Source organism: Bombyx mandarina, chromosome 22 (genome assembly GCF_030267445.1).
Source record: "Bombyx mandarina strain Sakado chromosome 22, ASM3026744v2".
NCBI lineage: Eukaryota > Metazoa > Arthropoda > Insecta > Lepidoptera > Bombycidae > Bombyx > Bombyx mandarina.
The window spans coordinates 195,378-220,109 of NC_143228.1; the positions used below are offsets into that span (position 1 = coordinate 195,378).

General features: G+C 45.7%; 2 protein-coding genes across 5 annotated transcripts; both read left to right on the forward strand.

Annotated features, from left to right (window-relative positions):
* Window positions 1–587: 587 nt before the first annotated feature.
* On the forward strand, window positions 588–12,020 carry LOC114249336 (uncharacterized). The gene is made up of 7 exons (XM_089737117.1): window positions 588–797; window positions 4,716–4,879; window positions 8,591–9,288; window positions 9,367–9,573; window positions 10,103–10,199; window positions 10,282–10,371; window positions 11,634–12,020. Exons 1-7 carry the CDS (start codon window positions 740–742, stop codon window positions 11,874–11,876), a joined length of 1,557 nt encoding a protein of 518 aa, XP_089593243.1. The 5' UTR covers window positions 588–739; the 3' UTR covers window positions 11,877–12,020.
* A 572-nt stretch (window positions 12,021–12,592) lies between these two features.
* cnk (connector enhancer of ksr) lies at window positions 12,593–24,335 on the forward strand. 4 transcript variants are annotated; one of them, XM_089737116.1, is made up of 12 exons: window positions 12,593–12,979; window positions 13,249–13,519; window positions 13,625–13,776; window positions 13,844–14,041; window positions 15,853–16,146; window positions 16,237–16,479; window positions 17,509–17,644; window positions 18,862–19,024; window positions 19,100–19,157; window positions 20,195–20,250; window positions 20,434–20,488; window positions 23,098–24,335. In XM_089737116.1, the coding sequence occupies exons 1-12, from the start codon at window positions 12,713–12,715 to the stop codon at window positions 23,194–23,196; spliced, it is 1,992 nt and encodes a 663-aa protein (XP_089593242.1). In that variant the 5' UTR covers window positions 12,593–12,712; the 3' UTR covers window positions 23,197–24,335. The 4 variants fall into 4 exon arrangements, with proteins under 4 accessions (XP_089593242.1, XP_089593241.1, XP_089593239.1 ...); XM_089737115.1 differs by having other exon boundaries at window positions 13,249–13,345; window positions 13,376–13,519; window positions 15,853–16,479; XM_089737113.1 differs by having other exon boundaries at window positions 15,853–16,479.
* The last annotated feature ends 397 nt before the right edge of the window (window positions 24,336–24,732 follow it).

Here is a 24,732-nt window from a genome sequence, read left to right on the forward strand (position 1 = left end):
TTCCATAATCGGTTAACAGAAGTTGTGTAGGTATGTGAGAAGTTTTTCTTTTTGTGAACAAAATGGTCTCATTGGTCTGGTGATATGGTTAGAAATATTCAGTTAGTAAGTACATACGTATTAATTATCATATAACGGCAAAACGATAGGATGAAATGAAATGAAGCTTCTTCGTCTTCGTCTTATCTCAATTTGGTATCAATTAGAATGAAAGTAAATGAAACGTGTTAAAATGATTTAGACCTCAATAAAGTAGTGGGAGCTTACTAAGACATCAATGGACTTTTTGCGCGACCAGCGACTTATTATCATTTTCCCATACTTATTTAATTTCACTGATTTTAAAAAGTAAAAATTAACCATTAGTGCTCGCTTAATGCTACAAAAACGTAACACTTAGAAGAGCAAATATTTTACACTTAAGTTATTGAACCCAAAAAAATAATTTATAATCATGTTTGATTGCGTTCTAGCTGCAACAAAACAAATCAAATCGCAATTTCCTGCTAACTGAGAACGATTTATTAGTTAAGATCGATTTAAAAAAATCGATATTTTTGGTTAAAGCTTTAATTCTTCGAATGGTCGATCTCAGATCAACATCCCTACGACGTAATCAAAGCTTGTTTTTTCGAACAATAAATGAAATGCGCGATAGTGCTACATATTTACTTTTTCTGTTTCATAATAAAATAAAAAATATATTCAATCAGTTGAAATATGCTCAGTGCTTATTACAATGGCTGGATTAAATATTGCTGAATGGACTGCGGACCAAGTAGCAGAATGGATGTCCGGTGAGTGTCCGTTTCATGTTTTGTACAGACGGTGAGTCAGGCTAGACTGCCGGCTCTGGTTAGACAAATAAAACCACTATATATAAGCCGTATAAAGTCTGTTTTTTTTAAAATATAACTCATATTATTCAGCTCTCTGAGACTACCTTATTCTGAATTTTATTGCTCATGTAATGTAATAATGAGATATCACTACTGTCCATCTACATCCCTGAACCTAACTTAGCTATTCTCTCTGAATTAAAAACTATTATTACAAGTCTTCCTCCACCTATCCTTATCCTTGGTGATTTTAATATTCACCATACATCTTGGGGTTGTTATTACTGTGATTCTATTTCTTTTCCTTTTCTTGATCTCTGTGATGAACTAGATTTGTGTTTACTGAATGATGGGTCCCCTACTCGCAGAGTTCCTCCATCTCAGAATCCAAAGACTGCTGTGGACCTTTCCTTAACTTCTCCTTCCTTGGCTTCTAGCCTCTCCTGGTCTGTCCTTCCTTCCACTCACGGTAGTGATCACTTTACCATCTTTCTGTCAATTCCTGATTCCCTTAATTCTATTCCTAATGCTTCCCTTCCACCTCTCTTAAAATTTAATATTCACAGAGCTGATTGGTCTCAATTCAGATCTCATTTAGATCAAGAAATAATGAATATTCCTTTGATTAACCCTGGCAATGTCCTTTCTTCTTACGTATGTTTCAGAAACGCTCTCCTTTCTTCTGCTGCTAATTCTATACCTCTCAAAAACACTGCTAGATGTAAAATCCCTTCTCCCCCGTGGTGGGATTCAGAGTGCACTCAAGCTTGCCAGAACAGATCAGAAGCTGAGGATGCTTATTCGGTTGCTATGAGCTCGGAAAATTTCATCGCTTACCAGAGAATTGCAGCCAAGACTGTAAGACTTTTATCAGAAAAGAAAAGATCTGGTTGGTTGCGTTTTTGCGAGGAGCTCTCTCCTATTACTCCCCCTTCTAAAGTCTGGAAGAATATGAGACGATATCGCTGCTCTGTTCCTGCTCCTGTCATCTCATCTAACGATCCTTCTGACTGGGTTGAACATTTTTCCTGTAGGTTAGCCCCTCCTTCTGTACCTTGCTTGGAAGAAACTTTTCCCTCCACTATACCCTCTAACCCTACTGATGATTTTGAATCTCCCTTTTCTTGGGAGGAACTTTCAGCTGTCTTGGAAGGTTTAAGTGATTCATCCCCAGGAATTGACGGGATTCCATACTCGTTTATTTCCAAAAGCAGTAACTCTGTAAAACAGGTATTCCTTTCCATTCTTAATAATATATTTTTATCTGGAACTCCACCTGACGAATGGAGGACTCAAATTATCATCCCTATTTTAAAACCTGGAAAGCCCAGCTCTGACCCTTCTAGCTATCGGCCAATCGCTTTGTCCTGTACAATGGCTAAGATATTGGAACATTTAATCAAGAACCGTTTGGAATGGATTGTAGAAAATAGGAACATATTAGCTAAATCTCAGTTTGGATTCCGAAAAGGTTTTAGCACTATGGATAGTTTAAGCATATTTGTAACAGACGTTCGTATTTCCTTCTCTAAAAATGAGTCTTTGGTAGGTGTTTTTCTGGACGTGTCATCTGCGTATGACAATGTTCTTCTTCCAGTGCTCAGGCAGAAAATGCTCCAGCTGAGTATTCCTGTGAAGATTGTAAACATAATTTTTAATCTCCTGTCTCCTAGATTCGTATATATTCGTGCTCCAAATTATTCTTCCTCTCCCAGACAGCTGTGGAAGGGGCTCCCCCAAGGGTCAGTCCTCAGCCCATTACTTTACAGTATTTATACGTACGATTTAGAGCTTTCGGTTAATTCCTTTTGTCAAGTTCTACAATATGCTGATGATCTCGCACTCTACGTTTCTTCTAAGAATATTGATGAGGCCTCTTCTCGCCTAAATTCAGGCATAGGCTATCTCCTAGACTGGCTCTCAGACCACGGTCTGTCCCTATCTATTCCTAAAAGCAAAGTGGTTGTTTTCTCTCGGTCCAGATCTTGTCCCAACGTTTCAATATCTTACGATCAACAAAATTTTTCGGTTGTAGACAATGTGAAATTTCTTGGTGTTGTATTAGATTCTAGATTAACTGGTGTCCATCATATTAATCATATTGTTAAAAAATGTGAGAAAAATATTAACATTCTGCGTTCCTTGTCTGGTGTCTGGTGGGGCTGTCACCCCTATACTCAAAAACTTATGTATAACGCCTTAGTACGTAGTCACTTAGACTATGGCACTTTCCTTCTTGACCCTTGTAACAAATCTGCTATGAGTTCCCTTGACAAACTTCAATCTAAATGTCTGAGATTAATCTGTGGAGCTATGAAATCGTCACCTATTAATGCTCTTCAGGTAGAATGCGGCGATGCCCCCTTATTCCTTAGAAGACAATACTTATCTGACCGGTTCCTTTTTAAAGTCATTCAATCTCCTTATCATCCTCTTATCTCTAAACTCCATATCCTTTCTGATTTTATCTCTTCTAATAAATATTGGTACCACAAGGATTATCCCTGCCTTTTCAATAGTTTTGTCAGCTATCTCCGCCTTCCTTGTCCTGTATTTCAGTATCAAAAATTTCCTCTTTTCGACATCTCTTTTAAGGCTCTTATCTTTCAGCCTCAAGTTCTTTTAGATCTCGGCATAGAAAAAAAATGCCATTCTGCAAATTCCCAGTTAATTAGATACATCGCCAAGCATTGGTCCGATTGGCTCATCATTTACACTGATGCTTCTAAGTTGTCAGACCAGGGTTGTGTTGGCTCCGCTGTCTGGATTCCTAAATACAATGTGATTCTCAATTTTAAATGCCCCCCTCAAGCTTCAGTCTTCTCTGGTGAGTCCATAGCTATTCTGGAAGCATTATCATTCATTGAGTCCCATAAACTAAATAAATCTGTTATTCTTACTGATTCTAAGAGTTGTTTACAGGCTATCGTTGCTAACCAATTTAAATCAAAATCTAAATTTCCTTACATACTAAAAATTAAAAATTTACTTTTCAGCTGCCATTCTAAAAACATTGAAGTTGTCCTTGCTTGGTTGCCTGGCCATAGTGGCATTTTAGGTAATGAAACTGCAGATCTTTGTGCCAAAGACGCCACAACAACTGGCTGTATGGATCATTACAGAGTTTATTCTAATGATTTACTCCCAATAGCTAAACAACGATTGCTTTCTTCTTGGAATTCTTGTTGGCAAAAGACTAGTTTTTCTAAAGGTAAACACTACGCTGATATTCAAGGCTTTATTCCTCCCCGACCTTGGTTCTGCAACTTCAAAGATTTACATAAACGCGTTACAAGTACGATCTGTAGATTAAGGCTAGGCCATACGTGTACCCCCATCCATCTGGCTAAACTTCATATCAGGGATAGTTCTATTTGCGAATGTGGTCTTGACGAAGGCTCTCCAAATCACATGTTTTTCAGTTGTCCTCGTCTATCTTCCTCCCTCTATGATCTCATTCCTCCTGATATTCCTCGCCCCATTGATCTCAAATCTCTTCTTTCCCTTGTCAACTCCCCTTTCGTTTATATTCTTAGTTCATTCATTAACCATAATAATATTAAGCTGTAGTTTGTCTGTCTGTTATCGAACTAACCCCTGTATATATATTGTGTGCGTCTTATTTGTTTTAGGTAAATCAACAGAGATCCTGTCATCAAACATTCTTAGCTACTCACTTAATTCTTAGTGAATATCTGTGACCTTGCTCGTTCACGAAGCCCACTATAGAAAGCAGAGTATTAAATACACTTGACATTGGCGAAATCTAAAAGGAAACGCCATAAACCTAAGAGATAGATAGATAGATATCACTACTGTGATTTGTAAATCATTACTTATTGGAAGCTGTGTTCTATGTTTAAATTATCATTTCAGGGCTGGACGCATCTGTTGCTCAGTACGTCCCACAAATGCGAGCCAAAGGCCTAAATGGTACTAGATTATTGATGTTGAGATGTGATGACTTAGAGTACTTGGGCATGCATATCATCGGACACCAAGAACTGTTGCTAGAAGCTGTGGAACATCTTAGGAACTTTGTAAGTGCTATTAGATAGAATTACAGATGAAAATCTTTATTTTTAACACACTTGGCTAAAACAGTGAAAAAGTACCCGTCGATACTTAATATGTTAATTTTTAATATTTTAATTGTTTATAACTCTCACAATAAACTGAGCATAGCAAGAATATGAGAGGATCTGTTAACAACTGATAGTGACATTAGTCAACATTTGTTAGGTGGAAGAAGTACATTATTTTAGCTCAATATCATGTAAGAAGATCAAATATTTGCTAATTGTAGCTTTGAAAGTTTGTTAATATTAGGGCTTTACTTATAAAGTTGCTGTTTTCCAATACTGATCATTTGAAACAATTTTAGTATGGCTGGCAATAAATCAAAATTCAAATGAATTAGTGTTAAATATATATGTAAGGAATTATATTTTTAAATTTAGTCATATGTTCATTGATTATATACTAATTTGACTACATTTGTATCTTTTTCATCAATATGGACAAGATAAAAATATGAGTTATTATGGGATAAGAGTTTCATGGTGGTAGCAATGCTGCAATTTAGCTCACTGCTGTGATGATGTATACAGAGTGAACACTACAACAAATCCATAGCTTGGTTTATGTTTGAAGCTTTTTGATCTAAAAAAGGAATGTTGTGGTTGCCTGAAAACTAAAGTAAAAAATGACGAATTAAAGGTGATAAGGGAAATTGACAATACTCAACGTACTGCTGAGTTATCAACAGCTTTCAACATTAACATTAAAACAATATTGGTATATTTGCCTCAAATTGTTAAGGTAAAAAAAAATATTCATAAATGGCTGCCACACAAACTGAACGATCGCCAACACAAGAAACACATTAAAGTATGACCTGTCTTGCTTAAGAGACACTGAAATGTGGCAATCTTGTCACTTGTGATTCAAAATGGATTTTTTGATAATCAAAATATTATATATTGATATTCTATTTAGCGAAATACAAACTAAGCACATATGATGGGTAACATGTCAGTTCATTTGTGTCTCCATTTTGTAGAATCTGCACTTAGTAATTCTTTTTATGAAGGGCAGAATAAGTACCTGCACTAATACACCACTAGTAAGCGCTCATTATATTGGTTAAACCTTGGTTCTGCACCGGGCCAATGCCCCAAACAAAATTCTTAAAAAAGTCATGGTAACTGTTTGGTGATCTTGTTGGGTGGTCTGGTACATACTAGTACAAATCATCACAGCTTCAATGCGCAAAGAGTACAAAATGCCTTTGAAGAGTTTGTTGGCCCTAGTTGGTACACCTGACGTCTTCAAGAAGAGCATTGAAAAATTACCACAGTGCTGGAAGATATGCACTGATACCATAGGTGCATATTTTGATTGATAGAAATATAATATATTAAAAAAGAATGATTAACTTTTGTATATACAAAACGGTACATTTTTAGTAAAATATCTATGAGTATTATTATTACTTCATGTCACTCAATGAAATATTTACACACACAAATACAGATACTGGTAAGTTTCTTGTTCTGGCTATTTCACAGGCTCACTATGACCAGTATTCACTCTTCTCTGAAATGAAGTAGATGCATTAAGTATTGGTTTAGTTTTTAAATGTGGATGATATTTTGATAACAAATTTTGCTTTGTTTACTGAGACATGAACATTTTATGTAGCTCTTGATGGGCAGATTAGTTCATTGCACAGTGTATCAAGTGATGTCAGGAGCTCATAGAGATGGCAATGTTGATCCCTCAACCCAGCTGTGGGTGGGTATAAGGTTAAACTTTCAATATAATAAAATTGTTATTGCCACATCCACACCATTTTGTTGCAGACATTAGCGGGCTTGTGTTTAAGAAGTGGTGCATGTTTTTTTTTTTTTTTTTTTTTTTTTTTTTTCTCGGTCCGTGGGCCGAACCTCCTACGAGGTCCCCGCGCCTAGGGGGCGCGCGGGGTATGTGAGACTCAACGATCTGCAGGTGTTGAGAGCAGATCGCGGGCCCAAGGATTTTAGGGCCCACCCACTAAACGACTCCCCTGCACTGTTACACCCGACGTCCGATCTCCGTCCGGGGTCAGAACCCGTTCAGAGTAGGGGGGTTCCCGTGGTCAACACTACAACCAGACACGCGGCACCACCCCGAGGACGCTCGACCGGGTCGTCGAGGCGATACACCGCCGACCGGGTTGCTCTTCAACAGTATGTTCAGCGACGACAGCGACGACGAAAATGCGGACTACATCGCAGTCCGCAGCCGCCGACGCGCCGTCCCGTCCTCCTGGTGCCAGCGCGCTAGAGTGACGGTAGCGTGCGGCGCAGCCTCAACCCCCTTAGGTCGCCCCGTGACCATCACCGGGAGGAGACTGCCTCCTCATAGGGGCTGGAGCTGGACAAACGCCCTCCTCCGACTCCCGGCCCGACGGCGGCGGCACGGCGCCGAGAGGGAAGAAGAGCTCTCCCTCTCCCGTTCCGCCACCTCCTTCTGCGAGATGGTGGACTCGCAGAAGTCGAGCATCGCCTGCCAGGACTCGTCGCTGCCGAGCATCGTAGCCACGATGGTCGGAAGCGACAAGTCCGGTCCTATTTTTGCAACGAGGACGCGGCGCTGCTCCGCGAAAGCGGGGCAGTACGCGAGCGTGTACTCCGCCGTGTCCTCGTTGCAGCCACTGCAGTGGTGGCACTTCGGCGTCGGCTCCCTCCGGGCGACGAGGTGCAGGTAGCGACCGAAACAGCCGTGTCCCGTGAGCACCTGCGTCGCCCGGAAGGTGAGACGTCCTCGGTCGCGATTCACCCAGTCCGAGAGGACCGGGCGGATCGCCTCGACGGTCCGTCGCCCGTAGGCGGGGTCCGCCAGGCGGCGAGACCACGCCTCGAGCACGGCACGCCGAGATTGAAGCTTCCGCGCTCGAACTTCCGCCGCGCCAGGACGCGGCTCCCCACTGGAGCGGAGATCGCATCGCCACGCGTAATCCGCAGCGAGCGCCTCCGCTTCCAGGTCCCAGGGAGGCGTCCCAGCTAGCACGCACGCCGCCTCGAACGAGACGGTGCGGTATCCACGAACCGCCCTGACCGCAATCGCGCGCTGCGGACGTCGCAACGCCGCAACGTTGCCGCGGGTCAGGGCGTGGCACCACACGGCAGCCCTGTACAGTGCCATCGACCGCACCACCCCCGTGTAGAGGCGGCGCACCACCACGTCAGGCCCCCCGACGTTCTGCATGCTAGTTTGACCCTCCATGCTTTATATCCAGCACAACACCACAGGAAAGTGGGGGTGTTTGAATATCAGCACATTTCCAAGAATCTGTTTTGGACAGCAATGTGTCTGGGCTACCCCTCTTTGCCTTTTCATGTTATTAGTTGCTTATGTTGTTTTAAATTTTTAATAAATTTATCTCACGTAAAAGATGTATAAAATAAACATTTTAATTTATTTGTTTAGAATATCAAAAAAGTGTTAGTTAAGAGGTGAATGGTGTCAGCTGGATGGATGAATGAATTCAGCATCATTTTTAAAGCAGCACTATTAAGCCATATCTATATACTTTATCTTGTAGTACTTGTTCCTTATTGGTGATAAGATATAATAATATGGTCAACTTTGTAGAGGCAAGAAGCAACATCTTGTCTGCTGAAAATCACTCATGTTTTTCATAGGAAGCATGGGATAGCCATTATACAAAATGAACTGTAGCTTGTTTTTCTGATGAAATTTCTCAGCAATACGAGCTGCTTCGCGAGTGCGTGCAGCAACTGGCAGTGCGCGTGTCGGTGCTGGGCGGCGCGCTGGCGCGGGCACTCCGTCAGCACTCTGAGGCGCGCCTCGACACGCAGACCCTCGCCGACGTGGCGCGCACCGTGCAGGCCGTCAAGCCGCTCGTCTGCTGGCTCGACCGCTGGGGCGTCGGCGCCGGCCTCGCGGAGAGCCGAGCCGCGCTGCTGAAGCTCGCGCTGGAGGCCGCCACCTGTGCGCAGCGGGACCGGTTCGCAGAGCAGCCCGTCCGCACAGTGGGAGCGGCCGCCGCCGCCGCCGCCGCCACCGCCGACTACATCGTGCGCGAGGCGGCCGAGCCCGTCGTGCTGCAGCCCGCCGCGCTCGAGACCGTCGTGCTGCGCCAGGAGGGCCGGCCGCTCGGGTTCGCCGTGGTGCCGTCCTACTGCGGACACAACCAGCTCGCGCACATCAAGTTCGGGTCTCCGGCGCACGCGTCCGGCGCCGTGCACGCGGGGGACGAGCTCGTGCAGGTCGGGGCGCGCTGCGTGCTGGGCTGGAGCGCGCCCGCCGTGCTGCTGCAGTGCGAGCGGGAGGCGCGCCAGCACGACCTCGCGCTCCGGCTGCGGCGCCGCACCGCGCGCACCCCCGCCGCGCACCTGCAGCCGCGCCGCGCCCGCCTGCACATGCACGCGCATCTCGAACGGTACCCGACCTCCCTCGTGCCGTGCTGACGCGCTGACGTGCTGACGTGCTGACGTGCTGTACCGCCATATTGTTGCAGTACGTTGCTGGAGAGCCCCCGCGGTTCGATTTCGGCGGCGGTCAACGGTGAGCCGGAGCCCCGGGCGCCGAGCGCGGAGGCCGCGGTCCCCGGGGGTGCTGCGGCCGACGCGAAGGGCGCGGAGGCGGCGGCGGGCGAGTCGTCGGACGAGAGCGAGCCGCTGTCCCCGCCGGCGTCCCCCACCCAGCTGCACCCCGACCGCGCGAGGTGCCGCACTCGCATTACGTTACTTCACTCGTTTTAGATTGTACTAATTATAATTCATTAGGAGTATACAACAAGTGGAAAAAGAACTATTGTGAGGCAGGGTAAGCGATCACTGCTCGCTTCATTTTAATGCATAGACGACTGAACCAGATCACAGTCCATTTGGTGTTAAGTGGTTGCCATAGTTTTGTTCGCATTTTTAATTCCTTTTATCATGGAAACCATCCTTGAATATGTGCCAAGTGTGTACTTCGTTAGAAAACTAAGCCAGTTACCTGCGTGAGGGCCCGGGGCCCGTCGCGGCGCTATAGACAGTAAAATGTGCTGCTGTTATTTTCAAGAAAACTAATAACAGTGAAACAGGAATATCTAAATAATAGTACATAAACCAGAGACTATCAGAATGTTGTTCAGTCTGTCTGTTTGTATGCATCTCTATCTACCGTCAGTTAAATAGGTTGTCGTTTATATTGTATGTAAATAATAATAAGAAAGGAGTAAGTAGTTGTGTTCCTCGGCGCGTCCGCAGGATGTACCCGCCGAAGCCGCGCGCGCGGGCCCAGCGCCGCCACACCGTCAGCGGCGGCAGCCCCGCGGCGGGCCGGCCCCCGCACTCGCTGGAGCAGGTGCGTGCCCCCCGCCCAGCCCCCCGCCCAGCCCCCCGCCCCCCGCCCCCCGCGACCCCACTGACGCGCGCTCGCCGCACAGTTCTTGCAGGAGCTGAGGGCGCAGCAGAGGTCCCGCGGAGGCGCGCGCCCCGGGGCGGACGACGAGCCTGCGCCCTACGCCCGGGACAAGGTAACGACTCCTTTTTGTTGTTTCCTCCTTTGGATTGTTTTATATTATTATGAATTAATTTAAATAATAATAAATTTAATTGCCTTTATCCATAATGTCTCTAACGGTATAAAATATGTAATATATAAAATGAGTATAAGTCTTCAGCCAATTCCGATCATTGAGCTCTAATAATGTGGAAGATTTTCTCTCCGACCTTTAAGCTTTCAACAGGTTTTGTCCGCAAGTCGCAATGTGCCTCGCGAGCGCGCAGCCCGCGTCACCGTTCTGCGCTACGTATTTTATTGGCGCTTCTTGTTTCGTGTACCTACTTGTGTTACTTGGGATATCTATTTCTTGTTTACTTTCTCCTTCTTTCTATCTTTTGTGCTTCGTCATAAATAAAAAACTTTCTTCACTTTCTTCGTGTCTTTTTGTGTTTGTAACTTGTAACGAATTATAAATACATTATTAATGCCAACCAGACGACCAGAATAGTTTATATTGAAGGCCAAAGTAAACCATTACTTTTGTACCTCTCTAACCACTCTACTATAGAAATTAAATTTCATCCCAGGGCTATCTTACAGAATGGCTCCTCAGAAAGAATGCTACGTTGGTTAGAATGAGCTCGTTAACATAAATTGAACTTTTTGGCGGGAACGCGAGCAGTGAAGTTGTGTGATTTGTTTTATTTACGAAAATAAATTTATTATAAAAAAAAGAACAATATTCCTAACCTAAAAGTACATGTTATTATCCGCAACACGTTTCGTCAGATTACAGAAATAGAATTTGTTTTATTTTGTCTATTTAGTGTTTCTTCAGGTTTAAATGTGTAATAGCGGTGGTTTATTAACTGTTATAATAACTAACAGTTATAATTAACTGTTATAAACTAAACTGTAATATCTGTAAAAGTGCACAAATGTGGGAAAATGAAACAAAGCCGCTGGACGTAACTTCTCGGGATCCTCCAAAAAGTCCACTGAAAAAATCTCAGTAAATGACCACCATTTTGCTGAGATTATACTTCATCCCATATCATCTCATCTCATGTCATTTCATTTCGTTTTCATTTCACTTCATGCTGTTTCATAATAATCAACTTCATTTCATTTCATTATATCATTTTCATATAAAAAAAGCTACGTATCATTAAAATAAAAATAAAACTTGACCTAAAGGTCTTAGTTACCAGGTCATAAAATCCCTTAAAAAAATTTAACATAAATTCGTAACATTGTTAGAGTACAGTGTAGACCTAGAGATATCGTTTGCAGGCCGTGTCGTGCAGCACGGGGCTGGAGCTGTCCCCCCCGCCCGCGCACCTGCCTCGGCGTGCTGAGTCCGCCCCCCGCCCCCCCGGCACCCGCCCCCGCCCCCGCCCCGCACGACGACCGCGCCCGTCTCGACAAGAGCCACTCGACCCCGGCATACGACTTCGGCGCGGAGCCGGCCGGGGACCCCGCCGGGGAACCGCCGCCCTCGCTCGCCACGCAGGTGATCCCGGAGTCTCCGACTGACACGCTGCACGCGGAGAAAGCGGGACAGATTCTCGATTTCAAGAAGTCCAGCTCGCAGATCGGCGAGGCCATCTTGCACCAGCAGCACCGGCGCGCCGCCGACGACACGGAGCACAAGCTCAGCCACAAGAGGCCGGACCCAGCGGGGGGAGGGCCGGGCGCGAGGGACGCAACAACCACTGAGAAAATTTTAGAAACGTTAAACATCGCCATGATGGAGCACCGGCGCCGGTCGGTGCTGGACGGCCGCGCCATCGAGAGCGCCAGGGTCACCAAGCTGTGCACGGGAGAGCGCGGGAACCTCGACGACCACTACGAGGAGAAAGGTTCTCTACCGGCCAGGTATGTTCATTAGCTTTTTGTAATCGGGATGATGCGCCTATGCAATTTTGACGCCCGGACCTAAAGTCCTGTTTTTTTTTTTTTTTTTTTTTTTCCTACCTAAGCTGATAGCCTTGAGAGGCTATATCAGCGTAACCCTAACTTTAGTAGGTGAGCTCACGGGGCTCAACCTGACGTTGTTGCTAACACGAACCCTAGCAAGAGCCGTGCTTCGCAGAATCTACCACCGGATCGGAAACGCGACCCACTGAGAAGATCCGGCGAGAAACTCAGTGGGCTGTGTCTGAGAGTTAATTTACTCGTCGAGCCCTTCGTCGCAAGCGACGGGTTCGACGAGAACGGTGACCGGTGCTTGAAGTACCTAAAAGCACCGTTAGTGGATCGGGAGGATAAAGTCCTGGATTTAATCATGCGCCAGTACTTATTATTATAAATGGTGTACTATACTGTTAACAGAATTGTGAACGGCATGCTGCGTTGTTTCCTTATCATATATGTACGATGTATTAAAACAATATCGACTACCACTCTGTGCATATTTGTTGCTACTAGATACGGCTACATGCGCAGCACTAGAGCTCCGTCCCCCTCGCCGCGCTCGCGCCCCCCTGCCGCCCCCGCCGGCCCCCCCGCCGCGCCCCCCCCCGCTGCTCGTCGCCGAGGCCGGCTCGTTCCCCGTGCTGCGCGCGGTGCCCCGCCGCCCGGACCGCAGCGAGCCCACCTCGCCGCTCAAGCCGATGCGGACCATCGACGCCGGACAGGTAGCAGCACTGTGCTACTAGCGGACTAGTGTAGTCATCTAGCGGAGTTAGCGGTGCGGTGCTCTGCGTCACTCTGCGACTCGCCCACCGCGGGCCCATCCTATAGATCGGCTCGCGTGTTCGCCATCACTGAGGGAGTCGGCGATTGTAAGAACGGTGCTGTTTTATTGTAACATTTTAATTTTAAAACTCAATTATTCCTCATCACTGGCGTCAAGTAATAACCCGGCCGAAGATGTCGCGTAGTGTGTCACGGTCATATCAATCAGATTTCAGTTCCGCTCCGGCACATCACGAAGCACGACATCAAAATGATCCCGAACGAGGTGATGCACGAGCTGCCGGCCATCAACAGCGAGGCGGACCCCCCGGGACCCCCCGCGACACCGCGCGACACCCCGGGCGCCCCCGCGACTCCGCGACCCGTCGACGACCACCACTCCTCACGGCCTCTCGCACTGTCGCCCACTAGTGCCGTGCGAGGCATCTTCCCCTCGTCCAAATCCAGGAGTCTGAAAAAGAAGAGCTCCATACTGGCCAGTGAGTTAATTCCAACAGCACATACAAATTGTCAATTATGAGTAATATAGCTATAAACGTTGATTTGGTATTGTTTTGAACAACGAGCGTCATTGCGCGGCTCAGAGCGTCGGCAGGTGGCGGCGCGGTGGGTGGGCGCGCGCGGCGCGGGCGGCGCGGTGTGGCAGCGCGTGCGGGCGGGGGGCGCGGCGCCGCGCTGGGTGCCGCGCACGCTGCTGCTGGCGCACAACCTGCTGTACGCCTACCGCTCGCCGGAGGTACGTGTCCCCGCCCCGCCCCCGCCCCCCGCGCGCCGCCCCGCCTGTACCCGCCCCCTTTGTGCAGTGCTCGAAGGCGGACTGCATGATCTACCTGGAGGGGTTCACGGTGTGCGCGGCGGGCGAGGTGAAGTCCCGCGCGCACGCCTTCAAGGTGTACCACACCGGCACCGCCTTCTACTTCGCCTGCGAGTCGCGGGACGACATGCTGGCCTGGATCCAGCTCATACACCGCGCCACGATGCTGCCCTCCCTGGGCCACCAGGTACTGTCCACTGAAAACGTCTCAGTAAATGACCACCATTTTACTGAGATTATATTTCATCCCATATCATCTCATTTCATATAATTTCATCTCAGTTGATTAATGTCTCAAATTAATCATCCTCATTTCATTTCACTCCATATTATCGTTTTTCATAAAAATAAGAATATAAATTGAAATAAGACATGACCTAAATAAAGGTATTAGTTATCAGGTCAAAAAATCCGTTTAAAAAAATAAAAATACTTGTTTCCTCCCTAAATTTAGGGGGGAGAAATTCAAAATTGGGAACCCTGTCGCCTTTGTTTTGTAATGATAGTGACATATTTTGACATTTTCGCCACAGAATATAAAAGATCAGCAATGTCGGAACGGCAAAGGAATATTTTTATGCAGTTCGTGAACATGACGCCACCACAACATTTTCCCTTTTTAATTATTTACTCACAAATTAAGTGATGTAAAATTATAAGAATTACATATTTTAGCTTAGAATAAAAAAAATAAAGAAACTATATTTTTATGCATGATGATGTTTTGAAATGACAATGTCCATTTTCTTGGGCGTTTGGGCCCCTAAAAAAAGTTGTCGTGTCATGATGGTTTTAACTTAATTTGATAGACAAAGAAATATCGTTTCATATTCAGAAAACGATTTTTATATTTTCACACAGGTTTTCTTCGAAAATTGCTCTCATAATTAGTTACAGTGTTAAATAAGTGAATTGTGGTTGCTGTTGCTAGAAATAAGCCCTTATGTACATTTTATTATTATTATTATATCCTCATATTAATAATAAAATGAAGGTGGTTTCTGAGAATGGACTTCATTGACCCTTCTTTCGGAAATGAAAATCCAGAAGCCAGCAACGATATTGCTGTTGTTGTTTTTGAATTCGCCAATAGGCAGGCAAAGAGCGTAACCTATACAGCCTAGTCTGTCGTAGTTATATTATTTTTATGTCAATAAAAAGCCGGTGTATCTCTTTTTATTGCTTTTTGGGAGCTTTGACGTCAACTCGACGAATAGCACATTGAGTGAGCGTGAATTTCCGCAGACCTTTTATCTTGAAAAAAAAAAAAAACCAGTCACTGCTATGTTAGCCACGGTTTTATTCCAATGCCTCAATAATCGTGAACAACGATTATTGACGTTTAATACACAAAACAACACCCAATTTATATATTAAACATCACAATAAACTATTAAAAAAACATTAAAATAAAACTTCAAGTGACGCTTCACTCGGGCTGCTGCCAAAACTCTCTGACCATATCTAATAAGAATAAGTAATGGTGGGCCATTGAGATTTTTACTTATGGAATCATTAATGTCTAAAAATGTTAAATAATTCATGGTTTTAAGTAATAATAATTATTGCAATATATAAATATTGAATTGAACAAAAATAAACTAAAAAAGTTTGTGAATTATAACCGTTCCGTTAGCTTTTTTTTTTAATTTGTTGTTCAAGTCAACATCTCTTTCCTTTGGCAGCATTTAGGTTTACTATAAGTCTGTATGGGCTGAGCCCTTTCTCTGCCTATTAGCGAATTTAAAAACTATGAATTTAGTAATTTATTTTTTTTGTAAAACAATGCCAGGGTGAAAGAAATTTTGATACATAAACTAAACAACGTGAAAAAATGAGGCATAGTTTTTCAGGTACAAATAGTTTTGACACAAAATTGGCCCACTTTTGGGCATTGTCCTTTTGTCAATTGATTTGTGTTATTGTAGTATTAAAGGACACAATTTGTATAAGATGAGTTGCCCACACAACATACGTGTTTCTGTCGCGTGCTTGCAGCTGGACGTGTCCAAGCAGTTCTCGGAGACGGACTACTCTGAGACCGAGTCCGACAGCGAGAGCCCCGACAAACGGAGCGAGAAGGAGAAGGAAAAAGATAAAGAAAAGGACAAAGATAAGGAAAAAGAGAAAGACAAAGATAAGTCCAAGTTCGGTTCCTTAAAGAAACTAACCCACATGATGCAGCGCAGCGAGTCGCAGGAGATCGTCAGCCACTCCTCCACCAGCCTCGACAGGAAGTACCTGAGGTTCTTCCTCAGGAACAAGAGCAAGGACGAGACCAAACCAGCCAAGGTCAGTCGAACGCCGTCTCCGGGCCACGCTCGTGGGCCCCCCCTGTCCCATACCCGCCAGTTCTGTACTGCGCACTGTGACCTGTCGCAGAACAAGCCGGCCCCCCCGGAGCAGGCGCGCGGCCCCCCGGAGCAGGCGCGCGGCCCCCCGGAGCACGCGCGCGGCCCCCCGGAGCACGCGCGCAGCCCCGCCCGGCCCCCCCCGGAGCCGCTCGCCAACAAGATACCGAAGCCGATCAACTACATCCACGCTTCCAACCCGAACCTGCTCGACTTTGAGAAGAGCGACTTTGTGACGCGCCCCACGCTGCGGGTCCCGCGCCCCGAGCCCAAGGTCAGCGCCGCTCACACGCACACGCACGCACGCACACACGCGCGCCGCCCGCGTGCTGACACGGTTAGGTCAACCGGGCTCAAAATCCCGTAATGTTTTGTAAATTGATTGAGTGAATCAGAAAAACAATTAGTTCGATAATTTTTACATTACTACTACTACTGCAGCTACTTTTACACTGCGGGACATAATGTTCTGTTAACTTGAAACATACTGTAAATCGAGGTACGAATTGTTGGATCCTGCAGCACGCACCGGTACGCACCGGGACACCAGCACGGCATTGTTTGGGAAACAACATTAAGAGCATCTTATTCATAATCTAAATTACAATTAATCTGTTGTCCTCAAAGTCGACGGCCGCGCCCCGCTGCAGTCCCGGCCTGTAATGTCGCGGGAGGAGCCCGTGCCGTAGTTCATTTTTTTTGCTACATATATGTTACTTGAATTAATGTTATATTAAATGACTGTCTCTTGGGGAAAAGCGATTTTAGTCTTTTCCTAGTACTAAAGAGTTTCTCCCATTATCCTTTCACCGCTCGGAGACTGTTTTTTTGCTTTTATGATTGGACGAGCTCACAGTCCACCTGGTGTTAAGTGGTTACTGGGGCCCATAGGCATTTACAACGTAAATGCACCACCCACCTTGAGATATAAGTTCTAAAGTCTCAGTATAGTTACGACGGCTGTCCCACCCTTCAAATTAAAACGCATTATTTTACTGCTTCACGGCAGAAATAGGCAGGGTGGTGGTACCCACCCGCGCGGACTCACAAGAAGTTCTACCAGCAGTAATTACACAAATTATAATTTTGCGGGTTTGATTTTTTATTGCATGATGTTATTCCTTCACCGTGGAAGTCAATCGCGAATATTTGTTGAGTACGTCTTTCATTGGAAAAATTGGTCCTTGCCTGCGGGATTCCTACACCGTTGCATCGCTAGATACGAATGCACCGGACGTGTTATGCTTTAGGCCACGACGACTGCAAAACGACTGTCTCGCTGCAGCGCGGGTTGTTGTTGCAGCTGGACAAGGGCCCGGGCGCGGTGACGCTGGAGCAGTTCATGCTGGAGAAGCAGGCGGAGGAGCGGCGCCAGCTGTACTCCGAGCGCGTGCTGCTGGGCGTGCGCCGCGACCTGCAGACCAGGCTCGACAGCATCGGTGCGGGCGCTGCAAGCTATTTATTTACTTATCCCATCCAATTCCAGTCAGGCTTACAGTTTGCACCAAAACGCCTGACTTGTTAACACAAAAAACATTATTAAAATTATTAAGTACTATTATTATGCTAAAGATAGCATTATTTTGGAAAAAAGTGTTCCCCACCTATCGGCAAGTACGCCAGCATCCTGGATATCGGACAGAAATTCGTTTACTGGTGGTAGGACCTCTTGTGAGTCCGCACGGGTAGGTACCACCACCCCGCCTATTTCTGCCGTGAAGCAGTAATGCGTTTCGGTTTGAAGGGTGGGGCAGCCGTTGTAACTATTCTAAGACCTTAGAACTTATATCTCAAGGTGGGTGGCGCATTTACGTTGTAGATGTCTATGGGCTCCAGTAACCACTTGACACCAGGTGGACTGCGAGCTCGTTCACCCATCTAAGCAATAAAAAAAAAAAAAATAGCGCAACCGCCCTCCCCGCCGGACAGCTCCTCCGGCCCGGAGCCGCACTCCCGCCCGCGCGTGCTGTTGCCCGACGAATAATGTCGTTTGCCGCAGTGCCACGGGATTATTGACTCTATTCTGTAATAAAGAACAGTAATGTACGAGTAGATGCAACTTAAGTTGCAAGTACTTAGCGTTGCGTTTTAACGTCGCGCTCTGTGCACGTCACACAAATTGACTAGACGAGCCCAACGCTCCTTGACGCAACGTAACATTCGCCAAATCATAGTGCTCTCCGTGCAGTGTGAAAATTTAAAGATATTAAGATGTCGAATGATTCAGATGTGGCATTGTATAAGCACGGGTATTTTCTAACTAATTCTATCAATTTTTCGGGCATTATCTAGTATTTTAATACATATTCACTCGGACGCTAAAATAAAATTTGTAAAAATGACAACGCCTGACGTCAAAGCGTCCCTAACGCGGCGATAGAGCGCTGCGTACTGCTAGCGCTGGCGCTCGGTCTGACACTTTATTACCATAGTAGTACAGCACATCTCGGCGTCGTAGCGCGCCCTCAATTTAGCGTTCTGACGCGCGCTAAGTACGCGTTCTGTGTAAAAAACACCTATTCTCCGCTGAACCCCTCAGCCGCCGCATACAAACCCTGGTGGTGGTGTAGTGCCGGAATGCACCTTCCTCGTTTCATTTTAAATTATTTCGATACATTTTCACGTCACAGCTTATTGAAGTAAACCATTGTAATAGTTCCAGATGTAATCTACGGGGAAGTGCGAACGGGAAGCAACTCTGCAGTGCAGGGGCGCGCTCTGCCCTCCGCGCCGCCCTCCGCGCCCTCCGCGCCCTCCACCGCACCCTCCGCCCACAGCAGCACCACTCCCAAGCCTGTCTCCGTCAGAGGGAGGGACGGGTGAGTGGCATATGATGGCCGCCAGCGGAGGCTGGTCCCCACGTCGAGTCAATGTTGATAAATGTAATTTCCCAGATACGAGAGGCTGGTGTACCGCGCGGAGGAGAAGCCGGCCTGGGGAAGGAATCACAAGGTGAATATGACCATGTTTGTGGTAGTCTACATAAGGCAAATAGTACAATGCGGCCCGGGGACCACCGCTCGGATCGAAATATGGCCACTACTCTTCAAAAACTTTATCGAATAAAATAGCTGAACAGCGGGGAGGATCTGTCTATGAAATTACAATGATTATTTTAAAATCGATAGTTTGATAACTATGTACATACAGTGAACTCTGCCAGATATCTACAGTTTAATTAATTCTATTTTGATTTTCTTTAGCATTTTTAAACTTTCGAAGAAAAGAGATCCAGAAACAACACAGCGTTGTTTCCGAACTTCAACAAATATATGCCTATACGAGTATAACTAAAGGAGGAAATAAATTGGTATAGTTCTTAATTGTGAGCAAAAAACATAAACTGATGAGAAGACGGTAATGTCATTAAAAATAAATAATTAAGTTAAAGGAGGTATAAAAAATAATAAACACTAACATAATTGAAAAAAAACATATACCGTTCATTCATTATTTCTAAAACCCTCTCTAAAGGTTTTCGATTTGATTTGAATGTTCAGGACATATCGGGTCGTAACTTGGCCCAGGGACACGTTTATTCTGGCCGGGCGGACCCGCGCGTAGCGGCGCGTCCGAATTGATGTAGAGAGTTTAAACACGTCATTTCGGATCCTCCCGATCCACTAACGGTGCTTCTAGGTACCTCAAGCACCGGTCACCGTTTTCGTCGAACCCGTCGCTTGCGACGAAGGGCTCGACGAGTAAATTAATTCTCAGACACAGTCCACTGAGTTTCTCGCCGGATCTTCTCAGTGGGTCGCGTTTCCGATCCGGTGGTAGATTCTGCGAAGCACAACTCTTGCTAGGGTTCGTGTTAGCAACAACGTCAGGTTTAGCCTCGTGAGCTCACCTACTAGTTAAGGTTCCGCTGAAATATCCTCTAAAGGCTATTAGCTTAGGTAGGAAAAAAAATATATATGTAGGGCTAATGTTCAGGGATGAGTGTGTAGTGGGGCGGGCCGGTGTGTACTGACGCGCGTGTTGTGCAGGTGCACAGCGCGCTGCCCAACGCGCCGCAGTCGCCGCGCGCTCGCACCACCGACAGGTACGTATCCTATTATTCTATTTTGCTAAATTGTCAGTTAAAGTGATTGAACTATTGTACTTGTCCGGTAGCTTGACTCAGAATGAATTGTAAAGAGATCGTAGTTGGCATTCGTAAATGTTTATCCTCGCAACAAGATGAGGTTGTGTCGCCGCGAACTGTATGTCGTGTTGTCGTCCGCAGCTGGGCCGGCGCCGAGGGCGGCGTGTCGCGGCTCCGACTCGTCTTCGGCGCGCACGTGAGTACGCACACGCACGCACGCACGCACGCACACGCACGCACACGCACGCACACGCACACACGCAGCCGTTGTACTGTACAATCGAGACTTAAAATTCACTTGAATAATTCGGCGTGCGCGGCCCGGGACCCGGAGGCGAAGGCGCTCGCCCCGACTAAGCGTGGCTCGCCACTCGGTGAACCCGTCCGCCGGTCTTCGGACCTTCGTCTCACCTTCCGGTTGATGTAAGTGCTCACCGCCCATGGGTGGGTCCCTCTTCGCATTAATTCACCGCCGTCGAGCCGGAGGACGGAAAAGGGCTTTCGCTTGGCTCCCACCTTCTTTATTGGGAGCCGGAGCGGCTTGACAAGCTAACTGCGAGAATCCTCCTACTCTGCCGGGATTCTGGACTCCCGCCGGAGGTCGGACGTTGGGTGAGAGATTGCAATGGGAGTGGTTTGGTGGGTAGGACCCTAAAACATTCTTAGGCTTGACATCTGCGAGTCGTCAACACCCGCGCGCCCCTTAGACGCGGAAATGTCATGTACAAGGTACTGCCGCGGCCTGGAAAAACAAAAAGATTGACGGAATTTACGTTGTTGATGTCTACAGGCTCTGGAACGACTTAAAACCAAGCGGGCCGTAAGCTCATCCACCCATCGATAAAAAAAGGTGATAGATGTCTCCGTTGTGCTTTTTCTGTCGTGAAGCCTTCGTGGGTTCAGAGTTAATGGTCGGATATTCGGTGTAAAATAATAGTCAACGCACGTCAAAGGGATACTTAGTATTTTATTCAATTAAAATTGTTTTCCACACGGGACTCCAGATACCAACACCTAGTTACGGTACTGTTCAGTGGTATCTCTGATGGTGTTTCATGGTATTTCTGATCGAAACAAGGTTCGTTCTTCCGCCAACACGACTTCTTTTTTTTTTATTGCTTAGATGGGTGGACGAGCTCACAGCTCACCTGGTGTTAAGTGGTTACTGGAGCCCATAGACATCTACAATGTAAATGCGCCACCCACCTTGAGATACAAATTCTAAGGTCTCAGTATAGTTACAACGGGTACCTACCCCACCCTTCAAACCGAAACGCATTACTGCTTCACGTCAGAAATAGGCAGGGTGGTGGTACCTACCCGTGCAGACTCACAAGAGGTCCTACCACCAGTGAATACGCAAATTCGCGACTTCCGCCCAACGCGGATTGACTGCCCAGTGCAGAGCGGGCTCGGGGACGGCGGCGGCTCCCCCGCGCCGCATGCTCCATACAAGGGCTTAACTGATAACTGATAACTTGTTTTAAAACTAATTTGAAACCAAACTACTATGTGCTTACTGCGAGTTTTTTAACGTTTGCCTACGTTTGTCGCTAGAGGCGCTGTTCCAACTCCATACAGATTTGAGTTAACTTTTACGCTATCGAGAACGTTAAAAAACTCGCACTAAGCACACTGAAAACTGTAGAAGGTAAGCTAAAATCTTGGCTAGGGTTACGCCGCGCAAATATTAGGGGTTAAAGTATAAAATTGCCGATTTGTACTAAAAAATTGAAATTCGTTTTTTTTTTCATTTAACATATTTATTTAAGCAAAATATCTACCATTATTATTTATACATTGCTGCCATCTAATAGGAATGCGATAGAACTCTGGTGAACTAGATTCTACAAACTGTGTGAAAGCATTTTGTACTGCCTCCAGGAAAGAAAACTTTTTATCACGTAGAAAATTGTCCAAATCACGAAAAAAATGGTAGTCCGCTGGAGCAAGATCTAGCGAATACGGAGGATGATATAAAACGGCAATTTAATACTTTAACCCCTATTATTTTAGATCTAATTCCTTATTTCAAATTTAAATTTGGAATAATCCAATGTTATTAAGACCAATAAAATAAGCTTTCTTCTAGACTTTCAACTCCCGGGCTGCACTACGGTTTTTCTCGGGAGCGGTTAACCGCTATAACCGCGAAACCGCTCAAGACGCACACACTGCAACTATAAAACACCCGCGACTTTCAGTTTAAAGATGGATTTCAAAAGAGCAGTATGTATTGTTGCTCTGGTACGAAGACATAGAAAAAACAGACGTCAACGAACATTTCACAAACATTGGGTCCATCCTCTTACTAGCCGTAGTTTGGAGTAAGGATTTTTTTAAGAAATATCAAAGCTTAAGAAAACATCCAGAGATATTTTTCAATAACTATCGGACGTCAGTCAGTCAACTTCGATAAAATTTTGGTCAATGTAGAAATTTTGTCATGTGCGTCCATAAATGATACCTTCATGGATGCAAAATGTTCGTGATGACCGCGGGGTCACGCATCGTGCGTGCACGCCCACCTGGTAGTTCTATGGATTACAAAATTCGTTGCGTTTTATTTCGCGATAATTTTCGATTTCGCGGTTTTAAAATTAGTTATGGTAAAAAACCGCAAGTGCGGCCGCTTGTATTCGTTTTCCTATTTCATAAACTCTAACGGTTTTGAACTACTGCGGTTTAATCATAGTGCGGCCTAGGCCTAACGCTACTCAATCAAGAATAACCACCTCACACACACACTACAATACACTAATATTCTATTATTAATGTTCTATTACAATTTGGTATTGTTTGCAGCAGAGCGGACCCCGGGCGGAGTACCCGCACCTGGTGTGTCCCCCCACGTTCCGCGCGGAGACCTACTCGCTGCAGCACGCGCCCGCGCCCGACTCATAGACTCGCGCCCCCCGACCCTCCCGACCCCGCGCCCCCCCGACCCCTCGACCCCGCGCCCCCCCGACCCCCCGACCCCCCGACCTCCCCGACACTGTCGACGTGTCCCCACGCACGCACACACACAATACACACACAACACACACAAGATAAACCAAAGATTTTTTAACCTCGGTAATAAAATTTAGTGTGAAAGAAGAAAGTAACACAGGTAGTGTGTGTTGCGGTGAGCAGCAGCCGGCGGCCGGCGCTCCGACACTTTACTGTTTTTTAAAGTTCATAGCGTTAATCTTTTTATGAAGTACAAGAATAGAAGCTCAATTGTAGAGTATTTATATTATTATGTTATCAGGTATTTAATTCAGTACAAGCTTCATGCGGCCGATGCTTGGTACAATCATTTCACATCACCCCAGTTTTGACTACAAAGTCCCCCGCACGCGACCCCCCCGCATGCGCCCCCTCGCCCCCCGTGGGGGGACAGGTGCGGGGGATGGGTCTCGGGGTCGATTGTAACGAACATAGTTTGCTTGAATATTGATATTACATTGACAAGATATCTAAAGATATTGATTGTGGAGCATCATACGAAACGATATTAAACCTTTACAGTAAGTATTTTCTTGTTCAATTACTTCAAATCAAAATACATAAACGAGTACTACATTTTATTTCGTGTTTACGCTGTCTGTGTGCTCAGTTACTTTAATTGTTGTTATAAGATTTAAACTCTTTTTGCATTTTCATTTTTGATTTAAATTAATACATTACATTTTTAATTTTAATTCAAATGTGCACACACGAACTGCCACAGACAGAGGGGGTGCCCCGGGGGAGGAGAATGTTAGTCAGATTAAATAAGTTCCTTTTCATGTAATTATTGATTTGTAAAAATTAAATTTACATCTGTTTTATTAGCTTCTTATTTATTATGATTATTTTGTATGGGTAAGCACGCGCCCTCCGCACCGGCCGCGCTGTTGTTACTTCATATGTATGAACTCGATGTAATGAATACCTTTCGATTTTTATAATAAACGAATTTGACTACTTAACGTTCTTATAAATCGCATACTTAAATATTTTATATATACATTATGTAAGCATATAAAAATGTTAATAAATAAAGTTTTACTCATAAAGTGTTATTTAATTGAAACGATCTATTATTATGTGATCTAAATGATATAGATTAGTACTTTCCCAGGAGGGTTCAGCTGCAATATAGATGAGGTTCATGAGCCTCTAAGTTGGAGCCACTGAGAAGATCCAGCGAGTAACTCTGTGGGTTGTGTTGTGTGACGGGGAGGGTGACTGGTGCTTGAAGAGCCTGATTCCGGGGGATCTGACAAAACATGATTCGTCGTGGTCGAAATTGTAAATAGCGGCGGCCACGATAAGGGTTCTATCGTGTCGCGACGCTTTTCAAAGTAGCGCCCTGACGCTTCTTTTAGATACTTACGCATCGGTTCTATGTTTAGATCATTGTGAAGATCGACGTTCCTCACAGAGCACGATGCTCCGTCGACTATCCTGCAG

What these genes read in the sequence shown, in the direction of transcription:
- LOC114249336 (XM_089737117.1), top strand. Translation starts at nt 740, where the DNA reads ATGGCTGGATTAAATATTGCTGAATGGACTGCGGACCAAGTAGCAGAA. An exon ending in CCCCGCACTCGCTGGAGCAG is followed by an intron (nt 10,200 to 10,281) that starts GTGCGTGCCCCC and finishes CTCGCCGCACAG; the next exon opens with TTCTTGCAGGAGCTGAGGGC. An exon ending in CGCCCTACGCCCGGGACAAG is followed by an intron (nt 10,372 to 11,633) that starts GTAACGACTCCT and finishes TATCGTTTGCAG; the next exon opens with GCCGTGTCGTGCAGCACGGG.
- cnk (XM_089737113.1), top strand. Translation starts at nt 12,713, where the DNA reads ATGTACGATGTATTAAAACAATATCGACTACCACTCTGTGCATATTTG. An exon ending in TGCCCTCCCTGGGCCACCAG is followed by an intron (nt 14,042 to 15,852) that starts GTACTGTCCACT and finishes GCGTGCTTGCAG; the next exon opens with CTGGACGTGTCCAAGCAGTT. An exon ending in TCCCGCGCCCCGAGCCCAAG is followed by an intron (nt 16,480 to 17,508) that starts GTCAGCGCCGCT and finishes TTGTTGTTGCAG; the next exon opens with CTGGACAAGGGCCCGGGCGC.